The 20,575-nt window shown below is 41.4% G+C and overlaps 1 protein-coding gene across 4 annotated transcripts; it reads left to right on the top strand.

The window, feature by feature from the left end:
- The first annotated feature begins 916 nt into the window (after positions 1–916).
- Positions 917–20,455, top strand: znf185 (zinc finger protein 185 with LIM domain). Of its 4 annotated transcripts, XM_080035753.1 has the most exons (35): positions 917–1,071; positions 2,097–2,203; positions 3,256–3,373; positions 3,471–3,578; positions 3,681–3,707; positions 4,126–4,188; positions 4,310–4,360; positions 4,448–4,516; positions 4,606–4,686; positions 5,375–5,437; positions 5,526–5,630; positions 6,086–7,342; positions 8,157–8,222; positions 8,738–8,812; positions 9,080–9,154; positions 9,920–10,003; positions 10,982–11,038; positions 11,355–11,414; positions 12,300–12,350; positions 12,482–12,526; positions 12,752–12,799; positions 13,119–13,169; positions 13,592–13,639; positions 14,035–14,085; positions 14,703–14,768; positions 14,987–15,064; positions 15,261–15,320; positions 16,262–16,360; positions 16,687–16,731; positions 17,010–17,045; positions 17,955–18,026; positions 18,135–18,206; positions 18,318–18,374; positions 19,240–19,345; positions 19,925–20,455. In XM_080035753.1, the coding sequence occupies exons 2-35, from the start codon at positions 2,194–2,196 to the stop codon at positions 20,018–20,020; spliced, it is 3,450 nt and encodes a 1,149-aa protein (XP_079891879.1). In that variant the 5' UTR covers positions 917–1,071; positions 2,097–2,193; the 3' UTR covers positions 20,021–20,455. The 4 variants fall into 4 exon arrangements, with proteins under 4 accessions (XP_079891879.1, XP_079891882.1, XP_079891881.1 ...); XM_080035756.1 differs by lacking the exon at positions 5,375–5,437; XM_080035755.1 differs by lacking the exon at positions 12,300–12,350.
- The last annotated feature ends 120 nt before the right edge of the window (positions 20,456–20,575 follow it).

Raw genomic sequence — 20,575 nt, 5'->3', positions numbered from 1 at the left:
TATTTCCTCTCCCGCCCTTACTCACTCACTCACTCTCTCTCTCTCTCTCTCTCTCTCTCTCTCTCTCTCTCTCTCCCTACGTTCCCTTCACCTGACTGTGACATGTTGCGAAATCTATTGACGCCCTTTTATGATTTGAGAGGCCTTTGTAAATGTATGCACAGTATGGGTGAGATTGCTTTTTGTGTGGTGGGCTGATCTCTGTTGTGTTTGTGAATGCACACCGTGGCCATTAGCTCATGAAGAAAGTGTTTTTTGTGTGCACACATGGACATTAGTCAGTGTTCCCAAAGGTTGAACTAATCACACTTGAATTGTATTATATGGATTAATTAAAGAAATGTATGTTGCCATGCCACTGGCATTATTTTGTAATTATCTTTTATTATTTCAAAGAAAATTCAATGTTAAGATATTCGTATTTATATTTTTTCTATTGACGCGTGAACCACTGTTTTGTTTGTTATCTCAGATCAGTGTGTGTGTGTGTGTGTGTGTGTGTGTGTGTGTGTGTGTGTGTGTGTGTGTGTGTGTGTGTGTGTGTGTGTGTGTGTGTCCTGCACCAGTGAGCACGAGAGCATCGTTCCCACGGGGGGCCGTTGCCAAGCGTCGATCGCTTCATTTTGCCGTTCCATGCGCCTTGTCGTCGGCCACTTTTTCCCTCTCATAGCCTCACTCACTTCCTTCTGTGTGACAGGTATGTGCTTGCCTGGTCGACTGTCACAAACAAAGCACAGAGGTAAAAAAAAAAAAAAGTTTAAAAAAATCTTAGCAACCTCTATTACGCACGCACACGCACATGAATACACACACGCACATACACACACACACACGTAGCTTTGCTGCTCCACCCCACATTTCGGCCTTACCTACCCTGACTGGCTGGGCTTGTCAGTGCTCACGCCCGTACCTGTTCTGTAGGCATAAGGACACCGAGACACCTGTCAGACAGTAGAAATAGAAACTGCATTTCTTCTGCGCGCACGACAGGCTCACTCCGAAGGGGATCACACAGACTCTCGACTGAACAAGAGTTTGGAAGCTGCTCTGCTGGATATAAAGCGAAAGCAGGTAGGTACTATGGCTAGACAGGTGTGTTATTAACACTATGATTTAGCAATTTACCTTGATAGCGGTGTATTATTTAGAGCCTCAGTAATCAGCGACATAATATGTAAAAGTATATCCTACTCAATCATGATCAATCATACATAAGCATGTTTTAAGTGTGTATGTGATGTGATCGTCAGTGTTTGCCCTCACATTTTTTTTTTTCTCCCGTGGGTGTTTCCCTGTCATGGTTAACTTGTCAGCAGAGTTGTCTATCCTGCTCCTTGCTCACCTTTAAAATGCTGCGTGTGTCTTTATCAATCATTCATCTGGTGTGGATAGATAGCCTAATAGATGTGTTAAACCTTGGACAAATACGCTTTCTTGAGCCCTCTGTGTATTTGCTCTGTCGCCAATTTTGAGGAGGATAGATCATATACATTGTGTCGTCCAAGTGGATTCACAGCCCCTAGGAGGAGTTCCTCAAAGTTCCTATTTGCATTCTAGAGTTGGCAGTAATCCAAAAATACATTTGCATCATAGATAGTAAATAATAGATTTGCATGAGCTGTAGCCTGCTGCCTGCCACCCTGATAAGATAAGATATAGCACTCCTAAGTGTTTCATTAGTAGGCTATACGTTCGCCCTTTCTCCTGCTGTTACCCTGGGCAAATAACTGGCAGTTCAATTGGATAATGTGGGAATTATTTTGACCAATCACAGAAGGTATTCTATGCTGAGTATATTATCTGAACACACAGGATATTGTAGAGTATATGTATGTATGTGTGTGTGTGTGTGTGTATATGTGTATGTCTGTGTGTGTGTGCATTCATATTTAGGCCACATCCGTATTTTTTTGGGGGGGAACGTGGTTGGACAGGATCATCCACATGCCTCAAGGATTACACTGCAGACATTCTTTCACAGAGCACATGCTCCTCGTTGGGAGGGGATGATGGAGCGTGGGAAGGGAGCGATTTTGAAACAACACATTTTGAAAGATTTCACAATGTCTCCGTTTGGTTCCAACTTATTTTTTCAGGTGGCCAGTAAAGACAGGAGGACACTGAAGAGAGAGAGAGAGAGACAGAGAGAAAGAGAGAGAGAGAGAGTGAGAGAGAAACTTCAAGACCGAGAGAATGTCAAAAGGTGAGCAGCAGGCTGACTGATGTGATCTGAATGTGTTTCCTTCCAGTGAAAAAACAGAGGGCATCCTATAGGGTGTGTCTCTGTGTCAGCCAGGCCGATGACTCTGTCAATTCTGATCTCCTCTTAATGCCCTGATTTATTAACCAAACACAAAAGTGTTTTGATAATGTCCTGTGGGGACTGAATATCAGGGATGCTATCAAGCACGAAGGTGAATAAGATGTCATTGTAATGCAGACTGCACTGCGTATTAGGGCTGCGCAATATATATCGAAAATGTAACATCATCGCGATATCAACTATCAAGCCTACTTGAACTGCAATAAATGGTAGCCTATTCCATGAAGTGTGCATTCACGCTCTGCATGTCAATATATATTTGGCCAATCAGATGTGGCCTATCAAGAAATGTTGTAAAGGGGGCGGGCATATAGATGTTTTACTTAAAGGTGGAGTCAGCAATTCTGGAGAACGCTTGTTGTCAAAATAGTTTTTTGTCAAAATCAGTGACTATCTCCTCAGAATCCGCCAGCTGTCCGTATCGTGTGTGAGTTGAAGAAAACCAAAACTGGTGTTAATACAAAGTCTAAGCTCTGTAAACTGGTGTATATGGTATGCCCACAGTAGCTTACAACAGGTTTGTTTACAGAGCCTAGCTGTATATTAGCACTGGGGTTTTTTTTATCCAGCACAGTACAAACAGGAAGCAGATCGTGAGGAGATATTCTGATTTTGACAAATGGTTATTTTGACAATAAGTATATCACTGTCCACCTTTAAGTGATTGATTTATAATAAAGAATAAAGCAATGTTGTTGGAACTTGGAATGGAAATAATGCATTTCATATTGTCAGTGTCTGCATAGGCTACTTACATACATATGCATTTGTTCATTTATCAAAAGTGATAGAGCCATGATGCCACCGCAATATTTATCAATGTTATTGCATATAGCAAATTTTCCAGATTTTGTGCAGCCCTACTGTGTATAATATCTCAGATGGTGTGTGTGGGTATGTATGTGACATGCTTTGTGTTTATTATGTCTTAGAGGGGGACAAAGCAAACGTGCTCCGCGCCACCAAAGTGCGGACCAAGCTGAGGGGGGACGGCAGCTGGCTGCAGCGCAAAGACGAAGCTCAGGAAGAGGCCGAGGAGGAGAAACCATGGTAAACCAACATGTTTGAATACAGTTCTGTCCAAAGTCATCCATTATTCTGTCACTTGAATAGACAAAACCAAGTCCATATGCATCCTTCCCTGCAGGTTAGCAGAAGTGAGGGCCAACCGTATAAACGGAGCTCCTGTCGAAACCAGCCCAGTGTCCTCACCGACAAAACCTACCCCGACACCCGCCAAGCCTGTCACTGAGAGGTAAACAAAGGTTTTCTCACATCACTGACTTATCTAGTGAGTATTCGGAAACCTCACGCTAAACATGATTGTGCTGATAACGACTCTCTGTTCTGCCCTCAGAGAACCGACGTCGGGATACCTGATCAGGTAAGACATGCGCCAAGACAATGTGATACTACAGACCTAAATGAACAAGCAGAAACAGGGATATGAGCATTGAAACAAAACATGGCAACAACACTGTGTCAGTGATTCTGGAGAACGCTTGTTGTCAAAATCAATTTTTGTTAAATTCAGTGAACATCTCCTCACGATCCGCTACCTGTCTGTACTGTGTGTGTGCTGAAAACAAAATAGTGTGCTAATACGCAGCCTTGGCTCTGTAAGCTGGTATGCATGAGTTAACAAAGGGTATGTAAACAAAGGGCCCACCCTAGCAAGCCACATGCCTGTTTACATGCCTGATGTGTATTAACAGTGCATTTTATTTCACTGATTTTGACAAAAAGTGATTTTGAATGAAAATGAATGTTTTTACTCCAACTTCTTGTTTTTTTTCTTTCAGAGGGGTTTTCACCAAGACAGACAAGCCCGCTTCCCCCACATCCTCAACATCTAACGGATTAAGGTAAGAGCTTCTCTTACTGGAGGGGATCAGAGTAAATAGTGTGAGAGAAGCACTTCCATTGACCTCTGTTGTTCCCCCATTAATGTTATCTCTTTTCTTTTTTTTCTTTTTTCTTTTATAGCAAACCCACAACACAATTCAGCAAAAAACCTTCAGACAGCTACAAGAAAATGTGAGTGCACACAAATCAGATCCCGAGTCAGCCACTGGCAGCTGAATGCATTCTCATGCGGTGTCTGTTTGCGCTTTTGTCCCTCAGAGCCCCCTACACTGTGAAGCCTGCAGAGAACAAAGAGGACCAGCTCAACCAGGAGGAACTGGAGAAACGGTAAGACAAACAAGACAACACAATCCACTTTGAACTCACATGCCCAGAAAAGAGATTACATTGACATCATAATGATTCATTTTTCTCAGGACGGAGGCAGCCAGCAGCGTTCTGAGGACATCCGCAGCCAGGCAACGGTCTTATGTGCTTTCTGCTGCTAAGAAATTTGAGTATGTGTGTCTTATGTCACTCTCCGCATGCTAATCTCAACACTCAACCGGTTTCTGGGAATCTTTCATTCATAAAAAACAAGTGCGGTACATGTTTTAAAGGTCACCTATTAGGCGAATGCACCTTTTCATGGTTTTTTTAACATTAGTATGGGTCCCCTCTCTCTATTACTCTACCTACACTGTTCTGAAAACCTGTGTTCCAAAACCCCAGTCAGATTTTCCATCCTTATGATGTCATAAGGGGAGAAGCCATGCCTGCTCATTACCAACCTAACTTAGCACTACTTCCACCTGTGATTTGCACACCCGCACCCAGATACTATTGAATCTAACTGGCAGTTAGATGCAAATTGGCATTTAGAGTCAGGGTCAATCAGAGCAGACTGGCCTTTTTGGAAGGCGGGGCTTAAAGAGACAGGTGCTAAAATAGAGCGTTTCAGACAGAGGCTGAAAAGAGGAGATCCAGCGATGGCTCTGTTACAAATATAAAGTATTTTGTGGACACAGCACCATGGAAATAGTTTCTAGTAGAAACCCAAATTACAATGTTATACTTGAAAATGAGCATAATATGTGACCTTTATAAACATACCAAACAATAAGAAATAGCATTTTTTCACTCAAGTGATTATAAATGCTGAGCGTTTATGGAGATATTCATAAATGCTGTGTTGATAAACCTCAGGGCTCCAGGTGGATCACCTACAACCTCATTGGTCAACGAAACTCCTTCATTTGTGGCTAGAAGGTAAATGCTCCCTGTGATCCTCTGTTTTATGTGTATTTGTAAAACCCAACTCTTCACATGCATTGTTTGTGTTTGTGCGCCTCTGCAGGGTGAATGTTACTGATGATGATCCAGCACCTGCCGGCCCTAAGCCCCAAATCACTCTCCCTGTTGCATCTGTTCCCTCTACGCCTGAGCCCACCACACAGAAAATGTAAGTCTTGTGCCCTGTTTCTATTTCTAGTAGGGCTGGGTATTGGAAAGGACTTCACGATACAATACGTATCAAGATACATGGGTCACAATGAAATGTCATGATACATTGCCATGTGATGCATATTGCGATGTACGATTTGGGTGAGTTTAACACACATGTTGATAATTCAGTGGACAAATTGAGTTAAAAAAAAGTATTAAAAACCTGGCAATTCGAGGCAACAAGCCGTACTGCTACATCTATACAAGCGGCGGTTGTAGTTCAAAACAAGTTTGAAACTTGGACATATTTTTTCAAGATATCGATTTCTAGAGCTGGTGGTGGTACGATACAGATACCATGGAAATAAATATCAGGATATACTGTATGGTCATATTGATTTTTCAGCACACACCAAATTTCGAAGTGATTTCTGTTCCTCAATTTTCTTTCATTAACTGTTTGGTTTACAGAAACGACTTCGATGTCAAGAAGACAGCCGTAGATGTCGCTGTTAGTGAGCCGTCTGCACCAAAGGTGGAAGAGGAGAAGGTGGCCGTCCCAGAGCCTGTGAAAGAGGACCCCGCTCCAGTGTCTGTCGCAGTAAAAGACCCGTTTGAAGGAGTGAAACCAGGGTGCACCAAGGTGGACACTCCCCTCCCTGAACTCATCCTGGACTCTGTTCAAGAAGCCAAACCTGTCCCTGGGCAGGTTGAAACACCTCTGGTTGAACTTGCCCCTTCAGTCCCAATGTCCCCTACTCCAGCGGTTCCAGCTACCTTGACTTCAACGGTCGCAGAGAAACCTGCTGCAAAGTCTCCTACCGTGGCTCCAACTGTACCTAAGTCACCTGTTCCAATCTCCCCGACGCTGGCTGCGACTGTCCCAGAATCCCCCACTTTAATATCTCCCACCCTGCCTTCGAATTTTCCAGATCCCCATTCTCCAGTGTCTCCCATCCTGGCTCCAGCTATCCCTACTAAGTCACCCATTCCATTGTCCCCCACAGTGACTTCAACAGTTCCAGAAAAACCTGCTCTGATGTCCCCTACCGTGACTGCAACTGTCCCACAATCCCCTGCTCCGTTGTCTCCTCCCGTGGCTTCTACTGTCCCCAAGTCACCTGCTGCAGCGTCCCCCACCTTGGCTCCAACTGTCCCAAAATCCCCTGCTCCATTGCCCCCCACCCTGACTTCAACAGTTCCAGAAAAACCTGCTCTGATGTCCCCTACCATGACTGCAACTGTCCCACAATCCCCTGCTCCGTTGTCTCCTCCTGTGGCTTCTACTGTCTCCAAGTCACCTGCTGCAGCGTCCCCCACCTTGGGTCCAACTGTCCCACAATCCCCTGCTCCATTGCCCCCCACCCTGACTTCAACAGTTCCAGAAAAACCTGCTCTGATGTCCCCTACCATGACTGCAACTGTCCCACAATCCCCTGCTCCGTTGTCTCCTCCTGTGGCTTCTACTGTCCCCAAGTCACCTGCTGCAGCGTCCCCCACCTTGGCTCCAACTTTCCCAGATTTCCCTGCTCCAATGTCCCCCACCTTGGCTGCAACGGCGCCAGAGAAAATAGCTCCAATGTCCCCTACTGAGGCTTCAGCTTTCCTAGAATCCCTTGATCCGTTGTCTCCTACCTCTGCATCGCCTGTCCTCATTTCTCCTGAGCCGATGTCTGCTGTTACAGAGATCACAGTGAAGACTCAACCAGAACCATCTCCAAAGCCAAGGTCAGTTTCCCAATGAACATAATCGGTGGTGCGACACACATTAGAAAAAGTATAAGTGGTGGACATTTACTGAACAGTTTTTCCTTACTTTAATGACTTTGTACAGTAAATGATGCATACACAGATCTACTCAATGTCAACTTACATTTAGATCCACCTCAACCAGATACCCACTGAAATGCTATTACACATAAAAAGCATTCACATACAACACTTTCACCTTGCACTCACACTACCTTTTCTGGCACATATACACTTTTCTGTTGCAAAAAGTTGTTTGTCTGCGAGTTAAAAATAGTGTGTGTGTATTTGAGCTGAAAAGTTGTGTGTGTGTGTGTGTGTGTGTGTGCGAGTTACAAAGTAGTGTGGACGCCAGCTAAAACTGTTGTGTTGTGTGCGAGGTGAAAAATATTGCGTGCAGACTGATGGAGCTTAGAAGCAGTATGTGTGCGAGCTAAAATGTACAGTCAGCTAGCCAAGGAGAGCTGATGACTCTTACTTGTAATTCCTCAGGTGTAAGTAAATATAGAAGGAAAAGGATATGAATAACTGCCACCTCTGCTGTCTACAGTACAGTACAATAATGAGCCTCTACAACGTCAACATGTCAGCCCAAATATCTTTAGAATAGAACAAATGGATATCACGATTGCTTTCATGTGCTTTTCTTTGTGTGTGTGTGTGTGTGTGTGTGTGTGTGTGTGTGTGTGTGTGTGTGTGTGTCTACGGTGTGTTTGCTTTCATTTCTTTTCTCATGAGTGATTGAAAGTCGTCCTGGAATGTCATGTGTTTGTTCTCCATCTATTTTTCACAGCTCCGGTGTTGACACTCTCGCCGCCCTGTCCGACACTCTCATTTCTTTCGACACAAATTCAACCAGGTACTGTAAAGGAAAAAATAAATAATAATAATAATAATAATAATAATAATAATAATCAAAATAAGAACAACAACACCAATAATAATAATAATAATAATATACAAAATAACAAAAACAACAACAACAACAATAATAATAATAATAATAATAATAATAATAATAATAATAATAATAATAATAATAATAATAATAATAATAATAATAATAATAATGAAAGCAACAGAAACCATTATGGAAACCAAACCCAAACAACTTCCTCATTCATGTCATAGCAGAGGTTTGGCAAGAGAACACTAAATGTCTAACTGCCACCCGTGTTCACAAAGTAATTACAAAATAACCCACACCTCAATTGCAGGTGCCTAAAAAAAAAACTTCCTCCCACATAAGGCTGTTCCCAAAATTAGACTTGATTAAATGTGGCACTTGAAACTGTAATAAAAAGATTTGTGATGTATGGTTCCAAAGCAGGTGCGCTGACATATTTCTTCCCCCCCTCATTTTTTTGTCTACAGTTTTGAACAGGAGCCAGCCCCGGAGCTCAGCAACTGTTTAGTAATGACAGACGATCTCCTGGCTCTCACTGATGGGTTGGTTAACAAAAAATAAATTCCTGTTAAGAAATTGCAATTAAGCCATGATTTCTCGCAAATTAGAAGTCTATCTGATTAGCATCCACAAGGTGGCACTGTGGGACTTGCAATGATTTATCCCTCCTCCTCCCCTCTACCTCAACTGGCCTGTCCTTGTTGTTCAGAAAAAAAATGCCTGTGAATCCTTAAATCACTCCTTTGTTCATCTCATTGTCCTCTTCCTCTTCCTCTTCCTTTCATCCCTTCTTCCTTCCACATCCGCAGTCCTGAAGAGTCAGCAGTGCGTGTCCCCACCAGCCCAGGACGCTGGAGTCAGGATCTGCTTGGAGGACTAGACAGGTAGAAGAAAGAGTTTTTTTTTTACCATCCAGGTTACAAATAGAGTTTTTCCCCTAGAATTATATTAGAATCAGTAGAGAAATCAATAACTCCCTCTAGCAGCAAACAATGTAGTGACCGCAGGTGATGTAATAACCTGCCTATAACGTTATAACCTTTCTGAACCAATAGCATTATACCAATAACTTTTTGTCCATAATGTCATAGTTTTTATGTTATTGGCTGGTTGCAATAGTAAGGGTAAGGTAGTGTAGTGGAAGTCTGATGCTTTATAGCCAACTTAAATGAATAGATGTAAGTTTAAAATCACATTAACGGGTCTAAGTAATCCGTTTTAAAGGATATAAAAAAAAAACAGGCCAACAATGTAATAACTTTTTACAGTACAAATGTAATATCTGATTACATTATGCGCAAAAAGTTATGACCTTATTAGTTAAAAATTTGTATTAGTTATTGGCAACTTCATTACATAAAAAAAATGAAAAGATATTACTTTTTTGGCAGCTATTACGTTATCAGCCGTTTTAACATTATTGGCGGCTACACAGCCTAAGCCCCCAAATATATATATAGTTATCCCAAGAATATTACTTTTCATTACTTTTATCACTATGAAAAATCAATATCGGTATCAGTAGCAATGGGAGGCATTACCTTAACTTACCTCTTACAGAGTTGGATATTGTGCATTTTGAAGGGGATCTTGCTTTGGGAAAAAAGGCTCTTCTCTGCGTCTGACTTTATGTGTTTGATGTCTGGCAGCGAGGTGAACCCGGTAAAGACCAGCAACACCCTGGATCTCCTGGCTAATGATGCCATCGGGATCAACACACAGACACGCAGCAGGTGAGAAAGACACAGACGTTTGTGATGGCTTCTGCTTGTCCAAACCCCCCCCCCCCTCGTTATTGTGCCTTTAATTCTTATCACTATCAGATTAAGGGGCCAAGTTTCCCAAGCATTCCCACCCAACTAAAGTTTGACCCATACAATTAGGGTTTCTCTCTTCACATTCAGCGCATTCAATCTTTTTTTGTATTCATATTTTATTTCAGTTTTCAAAACCATTTAGCACAAACAAACACAAACACAAATAGAAATGATAGCCTATAGGGGGAATTTGGGTAATCTTGGAGTTTTTCAATACTTGAGGACCTGCACTTCAGAAAACAAACGAAAACACAACAAGACAAAACAAACATTAATAGTAATGTTAAATCCCCGCCTAGAAAAATGTCGAAAAACTACACGGCACAAGAACATGGGCAGCAATCCAAAAAGCCAGCCCACCACCAGCCCATCTGGCACACTGGAACACTTTAATCAACATCCTATCCATATAGACATGATAGCGCCCTGTACTTCTGATGGTAAGATTTCCACCCTAGCGTGTCTATTCCAACCTCCCCCCCACCCCCCCGCCCCCCTCCACTTGCTTTATGCAAGAGCTAGAAACAAAGTAGCCGCAGATCCCTGGTAGCGGGCGGGTAATACTTTGAAACAGAAAGAGCCGTGTCCTCTTATCTCTGCAGACTGCGACTGGAAATAGAAAGAGAGTGTGTTCTCTGCTGATTAGTATTGCCGCTTTGTTTTGCCTCGGCGTGCGTTTCGAGAGCAGGGGGGACAAACAGACAGATGAGACAGCCAGAGAAATACAAAGGTAGTGGGAGATGACAGGCTGCTCTTAAACAATTATCTAGCCATGCAGAGGGCTGTTCCTCCCTAAGAAATGCATTCTCTTCAGATATGCCTTGTAATGATTTATACTAACTCTCTTCCTCTCAACTATACGCTGTGTGTGTGTCTCGCTCTGCCGAACGCCAGCTCCACGGAGACAGTCACTACTAGAACCACCAAAACTGTGACCATCACTGACAGAAGGTATATAAGGAAGACACATGCAAGCACGCAACACACACACACACACACTCGCGCATCCACACTCGCGCATCCACACACACACACACACACACACACACACACACACACACACACATGCACACACAAACTGAGGAAAAAAGTCTATATTCAGACGGTTTTCGTGCTTGTTAAATAGTGCAGTGGGTTCCAAGCTTTCCTAATGGAATGACATTGTAAATAGTGTATGAGAGGAGCCACACTAACCTCTACTTACCCTCTTTTCTCTTTCCATCATCCACACCTCCCTCCATGCCTTTTCTTTTTCTCCTGCGTGCAGTGAAGAGGACAATGCAGAGCAGAAGAGCTCACGTGTGTCAACCACAGTCACCAAATCAAGGTATAGTTGATCTGTTGCCATCCTATTCGGGCTCATGCTTTTAAAGTGTCATGAAATGGGTGTGTACATTTGTTTGAAAAATCATCCACCTCACCTACACTGCTTAAAACATGGGATATAATTGTTAAGTTCGATTCTCCCATTTATAAACAGGCAACTTGATTTTCATGCAGTTGATAGAATCATTTATTTAGGAAATATTTTTAACAGTAAAATATCTGAAAAAATATTTGATAATATTAAAGGTGCAGTCAGCAATTCTGTAGAATGCTTGTTGTCGAAATCCATTTTTGTCAAAATCAGTGAATGTCTTCTCACGATTTGCTACCTGTCCTACTGCTAGTGCGCAGAAAAAAAAACTGGTGTTAATACACAGCCTAGGCTCTGTAAACGGGCATATTGCTAGCCATGATGGCCCCACTTTATTTACATATCCTTTGTTTACATACCAGTGTACAGATCCTAGGCTGTGTATTAACACCAGATTTGTTTTCAGCGCACACATGTTCAGGTAACGGATCGTAGGGTGATACACATCACTGATTTTGACAAAAATGTAATGGCTGAATCGACCTTTAAGGATCTGTTCTGTTCTAAGAATGAGCATTCATTAGGTTCATTGTATGTGAATACAACACCCTAGAACACACTGATTTTGCAGTTCAGCGGCCCAATCGTCCTTCCCATTTGTCAAAGGGCGTCCCAGATTTCTGACTTGGATCGAGTTTGGCCCGCGGGTTTCTCTCTCTCTGTGTTTCTCTGTTTACCATTCAAACAGCATTAAATCTTTCCTTTATGAGTCAATGTGATCAGAATTCCCTCCGACACAAGACGGGGGCCGTGCTGAACAATTGAGAGTGAAATCAGTGTGAAATTGTTTTTCAGCTCGGCTGATCCGTTTGATCCATATGCGATAGAGAGCACATCCCCTAACAGGTAATCATATTGGGCTGGGGAGCCGCCACTGTGTTTTCCAGCGAAGCCGGATAGCATCTCCCCATGCATAATGCAGCACTGTCTGATTATGAGCATCTTTTCTCTCTCTCTCTCTCTCTCTCTCTTTGCAGCGCCTCTGACCTGCTCGAGCCCTTCTCAGATAATTCCATCAACAGGTATATGGGAATGATCATGCAAATTTCTATATTGTTACCTCTGTTTAGAGCACAGATGCTATCATGTTACTGTATGATATCTTAGTTACTACAACTGCATCACTTTGTCAGCTATTGCGAGACAGTATATTTCATAATCAGCAGCTGTCATAGCAGACGTAGCGGAGTGGCTACACCTTACTGATAGGCTGACATTTATTTCATTTCATGTCTTTATTCCTACAGTTCTTCAACTACGTCTGTGGAGAACAAATATCGGAGCCCAGAAACCAAGTAAGTTGCACACAGCCAATACATTATCTGTGATCAGGTTAACGACAAAGTAAAGTTAAGCTGCGAGCAATAGTAATTGTGATTTTTTGGGATTAAAGGATCAATTGTTTGGCCTTTAAAATGTCAGAAAATGGTAAAAAAAAAAATAATAATCCTGTTTGCCCGGACCAACATTCCACAACTCAAATCAGATAATTCCATCAATCTGTACTGGAATGATCATCATCTTTCATAATAATCAGCAGCTTATCATAGCATCTGTGTCTACATCTTATTGATAGGCTCATGTTGATTTAATGTATTCTCTTTATTTCTTCAGCACATCTACATCTACTTCTGTGGACTACAAATATCGGAGCCCAGAAACCAAGTGAGTTGCACTGTCAGCACCTACTCTGTGATCAAGTTAACCATAAAGGGAAGTTGGGCTGCAAGTAACAGTGATTTTTCACCATCAATGTATTAGTGAATTGTATTTTTGAAGATGAAAATGACAATGTATTTTTGAAAAAAAAGGACCAATTGTCTATTAAATGTCAGAACATAATTAAAAAGAATACTTGTTCGGTGAACCAGTCCAAAACCCAAATCAGATCATTCCATAAACAGGTATACTGTGATGATCATGCAAATTCCCCCCTTGTTTAAGATACCATAATGCTACTAGTTACTCCATCATTTTGTCAGATATTGCAATAATTCTCTTTCATAACCAGCAGCTGTCATAGCAGACACACTTTAGCGCCGTGGCTACATCTTACTGACAGGCTCATGTTTGTTTCATTCCTTCAGTACATCATCTACATCGGTGGAGTACAAATATCGGAGCCCAGAGAGCAAGTGAGTAGCACTCAGCCGACACCTTCTCTGTGATCGATCAATTTCACAATCAATTCATTAGTCAATTGTATTCTTGATTAAAGGATGGATTGTTTAGTCTATAAAATGTCAGAATTTTTTTTTCAAAAAACCAACAGTCCAAAACCCAAATCAGATAATTCCAATAAGAGAAATGATCATGAATATACCCCACTGTTTCTATATTGTGACCTCTGTTTAGAGCACAGATGCTATCATGTTACTGGCTGATATCGTAGCTACTACAACTCTATCACTTTGTCAGCCATTGCAATACTTATTTATCTATTATCAGTAGCAGCAGCTGTCATAGCAGATGTGTCTACATCTTATTGATAGGCTCATGTTTAACTCATTTATTCTCTTTATTCCTTTAGCACGTCTACGTCTACTTCTGTGGAATACAAATATCGGAGCCCAGAACCCATGTAAGTTTCACTCAGTCAACACCTTCTCTGTGTGATTAACCACAAGATGAAGGAAGACTGCAAGTAGAAAAAAAAATTCTTTATCCAACATCAAGATTTTTAAAGAGATGCACACATGTATACTCAGTTAGATGTGATCAAATTTGCATATTTCTTTAAACATTTCTGAAAAGATCGTTATAAAAAAATAACATAATTGCTTTAATTTCAGTAATCAACGGGAAAAGTTTAATGATGATATTTACATGTTAAAATCTTTACCCTTTTCACCTGCAGTGTCTCACCTCAAAGGATGAAATGTTTAGTCTATAAAACATAAAAAAATAATAAAAAGAAATTCTTCATTTGCTTATTTGTCGGACCAACAGCCCCAAAACCCCAAATAAATTAAAAATAATGACGACATAAAATGAAAAGAAAAGCTTCTTACATTCGAGAAGCCATGTTGGGATGTTGATAAATGGCTGAAATTATGAATCGAGCATTTAAAATATAGCCAGCTGAACTCATTGAGTAAACGGGGGGTTTGTTTCTTGCTATGTTTCTTGAATTCCAATGCTCTCTTTTAAATGTTTTTCTCTCCCCTCTCCTTTTCTGTGCGTGCCCGTGTTTGACAGCACTCGCAGTAAAGCGTCAGAATCCCTCGCAGACTACGTCGACCCCATCGACACCGACACCGCGAGGTATTGAACCGACTCTAGTGCATAATTGTGTTTATGAATAGTGTGAGAGCGAGGGATGCTTGGAAGAGGGATGGAAGACTGTATAGTGTGTGGACCTGCGGAAATTAATCTTTCAAAGCGCACACATTAGTCGGGTATGCTTGATCTGTCATAACTTCTACATCTCTCTCTCTCTCTCTCTCTCTCTGTGTCTCTCTCTTTCTCTTTACTCTACACAGTCTTCACAGCACTCGACGGTCGTACGCACGCTCATGGGAAACCGACCCAACTCAGATGACTTACGACACGGGAGTGAGGTGATGACACACACACACACACACACACACACACACACACACACACACACACACACACACACACATCGATTTTACTCTTACAAATCCACACCTAATGCGGTCCCACTTTTGTTTCATTCATACTACACGCACCCATCCGTGTCCATTATGTGCTAAAAGCCTTTCATTGTATGACCCCCCCCACCCCCCCTTACAGTGTAGACCCAGAAGACGCCCCAGCCGAAGATCAAAACACGATGGTCATGTTTGAGAGAAAGTAAGTCACGGTTTAATTTAATTTTATTAAAAGCCTATCTGCTTCCCTTTTATCCCCATAACCTCCTTCTTCCTTTTCACTGACACTAAGTAAACCAGGCTCTCTCTCCCAGCATCTACTCAACGAGCCGGAAACACATTGTTCACTGGTGCTGATAGAAATAGGTCAGATACTGTTTATATGTCTGGCAACTTTTACTCACAACTGTGGTGAACAGATCCCCTCTTATATATATATATATATTTTTTTTTTTTACAATATAGAGTGTGAATTATATAGGGCTGGGTATCGTTCAATTTGATTTTAATATCGATATTAATACTGATACCTTGACTTTGATACCAGTTCCTGATTGATGCTTTTTTCAATAGTAATTTGATGAACTCTGTTTTAACACGATGACATTACACTTTATGGTTCGATTTTTCATCTCCTTGGCATTTTAACATAATATCAAAACAGATACAACTTGAAATAAGTTTTGAAGTATTGAAATAACTGACTTCAGATCAGCTCAAATGCCCTATCTCCTGAGCCCACTGCAGCTCCGACAAAATACACAAGCTAAAAGGAACACAAGATAGACAACACAATGAATCAGTGCAACTCGTTTTCAGTGCAAAATGAAAAGGTGCGAGGATCACTGATGCATACTGCGTCGTGCGTCACCCCATGTTATAACCCAATGTATTTATCTCTGGATGCCTCGACACAGCCAATCAACAGTTATTTTACATATTGGGCACGTCTAGCATTCTGCATGCTTATTGGCTCGCTGACCTTGACGAGATTAACGACTAGACATTTTTCGATACTAAATGGTATTGAGGCATGTCAGTCTCTGCCAAACACAATATTGAACTTCGATACCCCAGCCCTAATTATATATGCCATCCTCTCACGCTAAATTGCCACCGTGTTTTTTTTTGTTATTGCTTCAGGTCCAAAGAGAATGATTCCCCGTGGGACAGGTGGACGTCTCCCACTGTCTATACGGTTCCAGGAGAGGAAGATGATGATGAGGAGGAAGAGGAGGACAGGTATATGTCTCCACTGTGGGTGCCGGACTTGTGACATGCATATTAAAACCACTTTATTTCTCGACCGTTTTATTTCTAAGCGGTGATGTGATTATCTAACGCACCTTAGAAAATTCTGTGCCCGTCAAGGCATTTAATTGAAAGAGAGAGTTCAATACGAGTTGGAGCTTCACGGCTCAGTCTGAGAATAATCAACCCCTTTTCCTTCAACTTCTTCTTATATACTTTTTTAAAAACGTTATTACCGTCATTTTCTTCACCTGCCACTGCCAGCCAGCCAGCCAGCCCAGGCTTATTCTAATGCAGGTTTGTCCTCTGTTTTGTAGCCTGGAGGATACACAGACGGCGGTCACAACCACCACCACAATCAGGTATATATGAAATTATTTAATTAAACAACTCACATTTTATGTTGAAAAAAAAAAGATTTTGAAGAAGCAAGAGCGTGAGAGAGACATGTATAGGTCATGGTTTGGTTTGTACACCTGGTCAATAAACTTCTCGACCTCGCTGGATCAAACTGGTCCAAACACATCAGTTTCATAGTATATACCTAATAAAAAATGGACGATTTCTTGTTGGCCCAGGTTATTGACTGGCACAGCCAACAATAAAAGGTCTAATACAGACCCTTCTCTTTACTTTCCAGGGAGACACAACGCAAGACAGAGCTGTCCACGCACCGGTTAGTTTATGATCTTGTTAAAGTCAGACGCAGCATAATGCAGCAATACCTTTACCACAGTGTTATTTTTATACTATTTGGCCGGTTAGTTTTCTACTGTTTCTTTTAAACTTTTGTGAAAGCCACTTTGAGGCGAGACACTGCAGGTGAAAAGGGTCAACTTTTCTTATATATATCATCATGAAACTTTGCCAGTTGATTAGTTACTCTAAAATTATTGTTTTGTGCCATACAATTACTTCAGAAAATGTTAGAATAAAAATACCAAGTTGGCCATATCTAACTTATTATGCCTACATTTGCATATCTTTAAAAAAAATCTAAAATTGAGATGTTGAATACAGCCAGAGATAACATCTTAATTCATTTTCACAACATATTTTGTGTCCAAATGTTTTTTAAGGACAGATTTTGGAGACAGCCTTTTTCTTCATTTTATGAATTAAAAAAAAACTATACAATTTACAATGTAAAATTGAGGACATTTGGGCTTCTTTCACACTGTTATTCCTACCTGGATCTAAAGTTAACTCCTCTACGATTCATATCTTAGACACACTTCTCTCCTCTCTCAACTTACTTGAAGTTTAAAAGACAAGATCTCATCAGCTCTCTGCCATTGTCTTTCAATTTGCCCTCATTTCCCTGCCGCTCATTATCATTTTTTTTTTAAAGATGTCAGATTAACGACGTGCATTAGAGAGATTGTCCTTCCTGTTAAAAATCGCCGGCCTGCCCGTTAAACAGCAGGGCCATTAACCAACCATGGCACAAAAATGATTATGTCCCGAGTTACATTTGACAGAGTCCTCTCTTTAAAAGCCATCACGCTTGCTGTCACCAGTGTGTGTGTGTGTGTGTGACTGTGACTGACTGATGAGTCTAACCCTGCTGCACTCCTGTCTCCAGCTACGACACCACCTACTCCAGCACAGTGATTGAAGAAGACCGCCGTGTCAAAACGCCGGAGCCCGAGAAAAAGTGAGTGATCTTTACAAACTAGGCATTTTAATTAAAGCGACGGCCAATATCAAATTTCCCACATTGACTCTTTAACCCCCTTGCCTTTCGTCTGCCCGTCACTCAAAGGGTCGTGTACGTGAAGGAGTACGTCAACTCAACGGAGATGTCCTCGCAAAACGCCAGAGACACAACGGATGGGTGAGGAGGAGCCATGTGTTATCTATTTACACAGTTAACTAACATTGTAGATTAAAAAGCGCTGCTCTCTTATGGTGATTTACTGACTGCCCTTTTCTTTATTTCTTACAGTGGATCGGATTATTTTACGTCAAGCTCGGCCAATTACTCCTACAGCAGCCCGTCCAGGTAATAACACAGTTACATAAATATGCATTAGCTGTACACCCTAGAAACCTTCTCTTCCCATTCTTCCTTTGTATGCCCCCGCACCACTGATACCCTCATTAACACGATGATCTCACGAAACGCGTTGAGGGATTTTCTTCATATTTGGCACAAACGAGCACTTATATTACATTATAAACTGATTCCATTTTGTGAGGTCAAACGTCGAGGTCAATGTGAATTGTTAGCGCAATTTCTCAACTCTGATTGGAAGATGAACTGATTAGATGGTGGAGGTCAAAGGTTACTGCAAAATGTGAGGTCACAGTGATCTTGCACTATATTGCAGCTTCTAAGGAGCTTTACCTTCTTTAAAGCATTGCTTACCACCTATCTATCTATCTATCTATCTATCTATCTGTCTGTCTGTCTGTCTGTCTGTCTGTCTGTCTGTCTGTCTGTCTGTCTGTCTGTCTGTCTGTCTGTCTGTCTGTCTGTCTGTCTGTCTGTCTGTCTGTCTATCTATCTATCCATCCATCCGCTCCCTCCCTCCCTCCCTCCCTCCCTCTTCGTTATCAACACAGTAACCAAACCTGTTTTAAACCTGCCATAATCTGAGCCCTTTCTCCCCCTGCCTTGTTACTAATCTCCAGACATGTGTGTGTGTGTGTGTGTGTGTGTGTGTGTGAGCAGTGGGGCAGAAACTCCACCAAGCCTGCTCATTAGGAGGCTAAGCAGGAGGGGCATCAAAGGATTATTTACACTTATTAAGTTTCCTTTGCACAGGACAAGAAAGGGTCACAGCATAATACAGTATTTTACCATGAGAGATACTAACTCACTCTTCTTAATGGCTGTCTCTCTCTCTCCCCCCCCCCCCCCCCAGTGTCCCCATGTCATCCACCTGTACGTTCTGTGAAAAGCCGGTGGGCAACAATGCAAAGATCACCATCGAGCACCTGGGCATCAACTCCCACCCCGACTGCTTCAAGGTAGGTCCTCTATAGTCTGCTAGGATAGAGCTGGTCTGAAGATACAGCTTGGTAGCTATTGGATTATAAATGGTTGAATATATCAGGGGAAGAGGTTTAAATTGAAGAAACACAAATCAACTTAAACTTTTGGACGCAGTGTTATATGGAGGAGTTATACAAAAATGTATTTTAGTTCTGACTTTAATCTCAGAATCATGAGAATGAAGTCAGAACTCAAATACTATTATCAATGTTCCTCTACCTCTATGCTCAGCTAACCAGCTGTGAGAAGGGCATTGATACTGATCGAACTCTTGACAAAGCAACCAATAAGCCTATTTCCCAAAATGTCATCTACTCATAGTGTTTATATCGACTTACCTTTTTGTTTCTCAATAGTTTTTTTTAAATACAAATTATATTTATTTATTGCATATAGCCATTCCACAATTTCACTGTATTGTCAAAACTACACTTTTGAGTTGACTCCGTTTTATGGAACGATAAATTAGTATGAGAGAATTTCTATTAAAAAACACTGCTCTTCTTCAGTACATTTTCTCATAACATCCTCCCATTTTCTTTCTTTTTGTCCAGTGTGGTGTGTGTAATAAGCCGATGGGAGACCTTCTCTACAGTATGTTCCTACATGGTGGGAAGGTCCACTGTGAGAGCTGTTACCGCCTAGTGTGAGAGATCATCCAAGCTATCCAGCACCCTATTCTCTATTGTATTAATGTGTGTATGAACTGAGAACTGGTCTCTTACAAAGTTTGGACTATTTCTTTTTTGAATGTAGGCGTGATATGTTTTGGGGCTATGAAAGACACCGATATGATACTATTAATGTGTATTTTTATGAAAGGCAACATTTTTCTAATTCCTTTTCAAGTATGTCATAAAAACTTGTGTTGTTTTCTTCTATGTGGTGAAAGCTGCCTCAGTAAACTATGAAGGATAGGTCTGAATAACATGTTGTGATACGTATAACACAGAGTGGGGTAACTACAGTGAAAACGATTGTTAGAAAAAAATGTTTTACTTCTTTTGCTCTCCTCGATACAAAATAGTGTGTTCACATGTGAGATGCTTTGTTACAAAAAAATTAAAATGATTTATACAGTATAATGCTGGTATTAAAATATGTGATACAAAAGCAGTGTGTGTGCTAGAAGACACACACACACACACACACACACACACACACACACACACACACACACACACACACACACACACTACACACAC

Source organism: Ammodytes marinus (assembly GCF_949987685.1).
Source record: "Ammodytes marinus genome assembly, chromosome: 10".
Lineage (NCBI taxonomy): Eukaryota > Metazoa > Chordata > Actinopteri > Uranoscopiformes > Ammodytidae > Ammodytes > Ammodytes marinus.
The sequence above is the reverse complement of the archived record's forward strand: the minus strand, read 5'-3'. Positions and strand labels throughout refer to the sequence as shown.

Bases quoted from the DNA above. Each gene is read 5' to 3' on its own strand.
- znf185 (XM_080035753.1), top strand. The intron at 3,708-4,125 runs GTAAGACATGCG...TTTTTCTTTCAG, and splicing joins ACGTCGGGATACCTGATCAG to AGGGGTTTTCACCAAGACAG. The intron at 8,813-9,079 runs GTTGGTTAACAA...CCACATCCGCAG, and splicing joins CTCCTGGCTCTCACTGATGG to TCCTGAAGAGTCAGCAGTGC.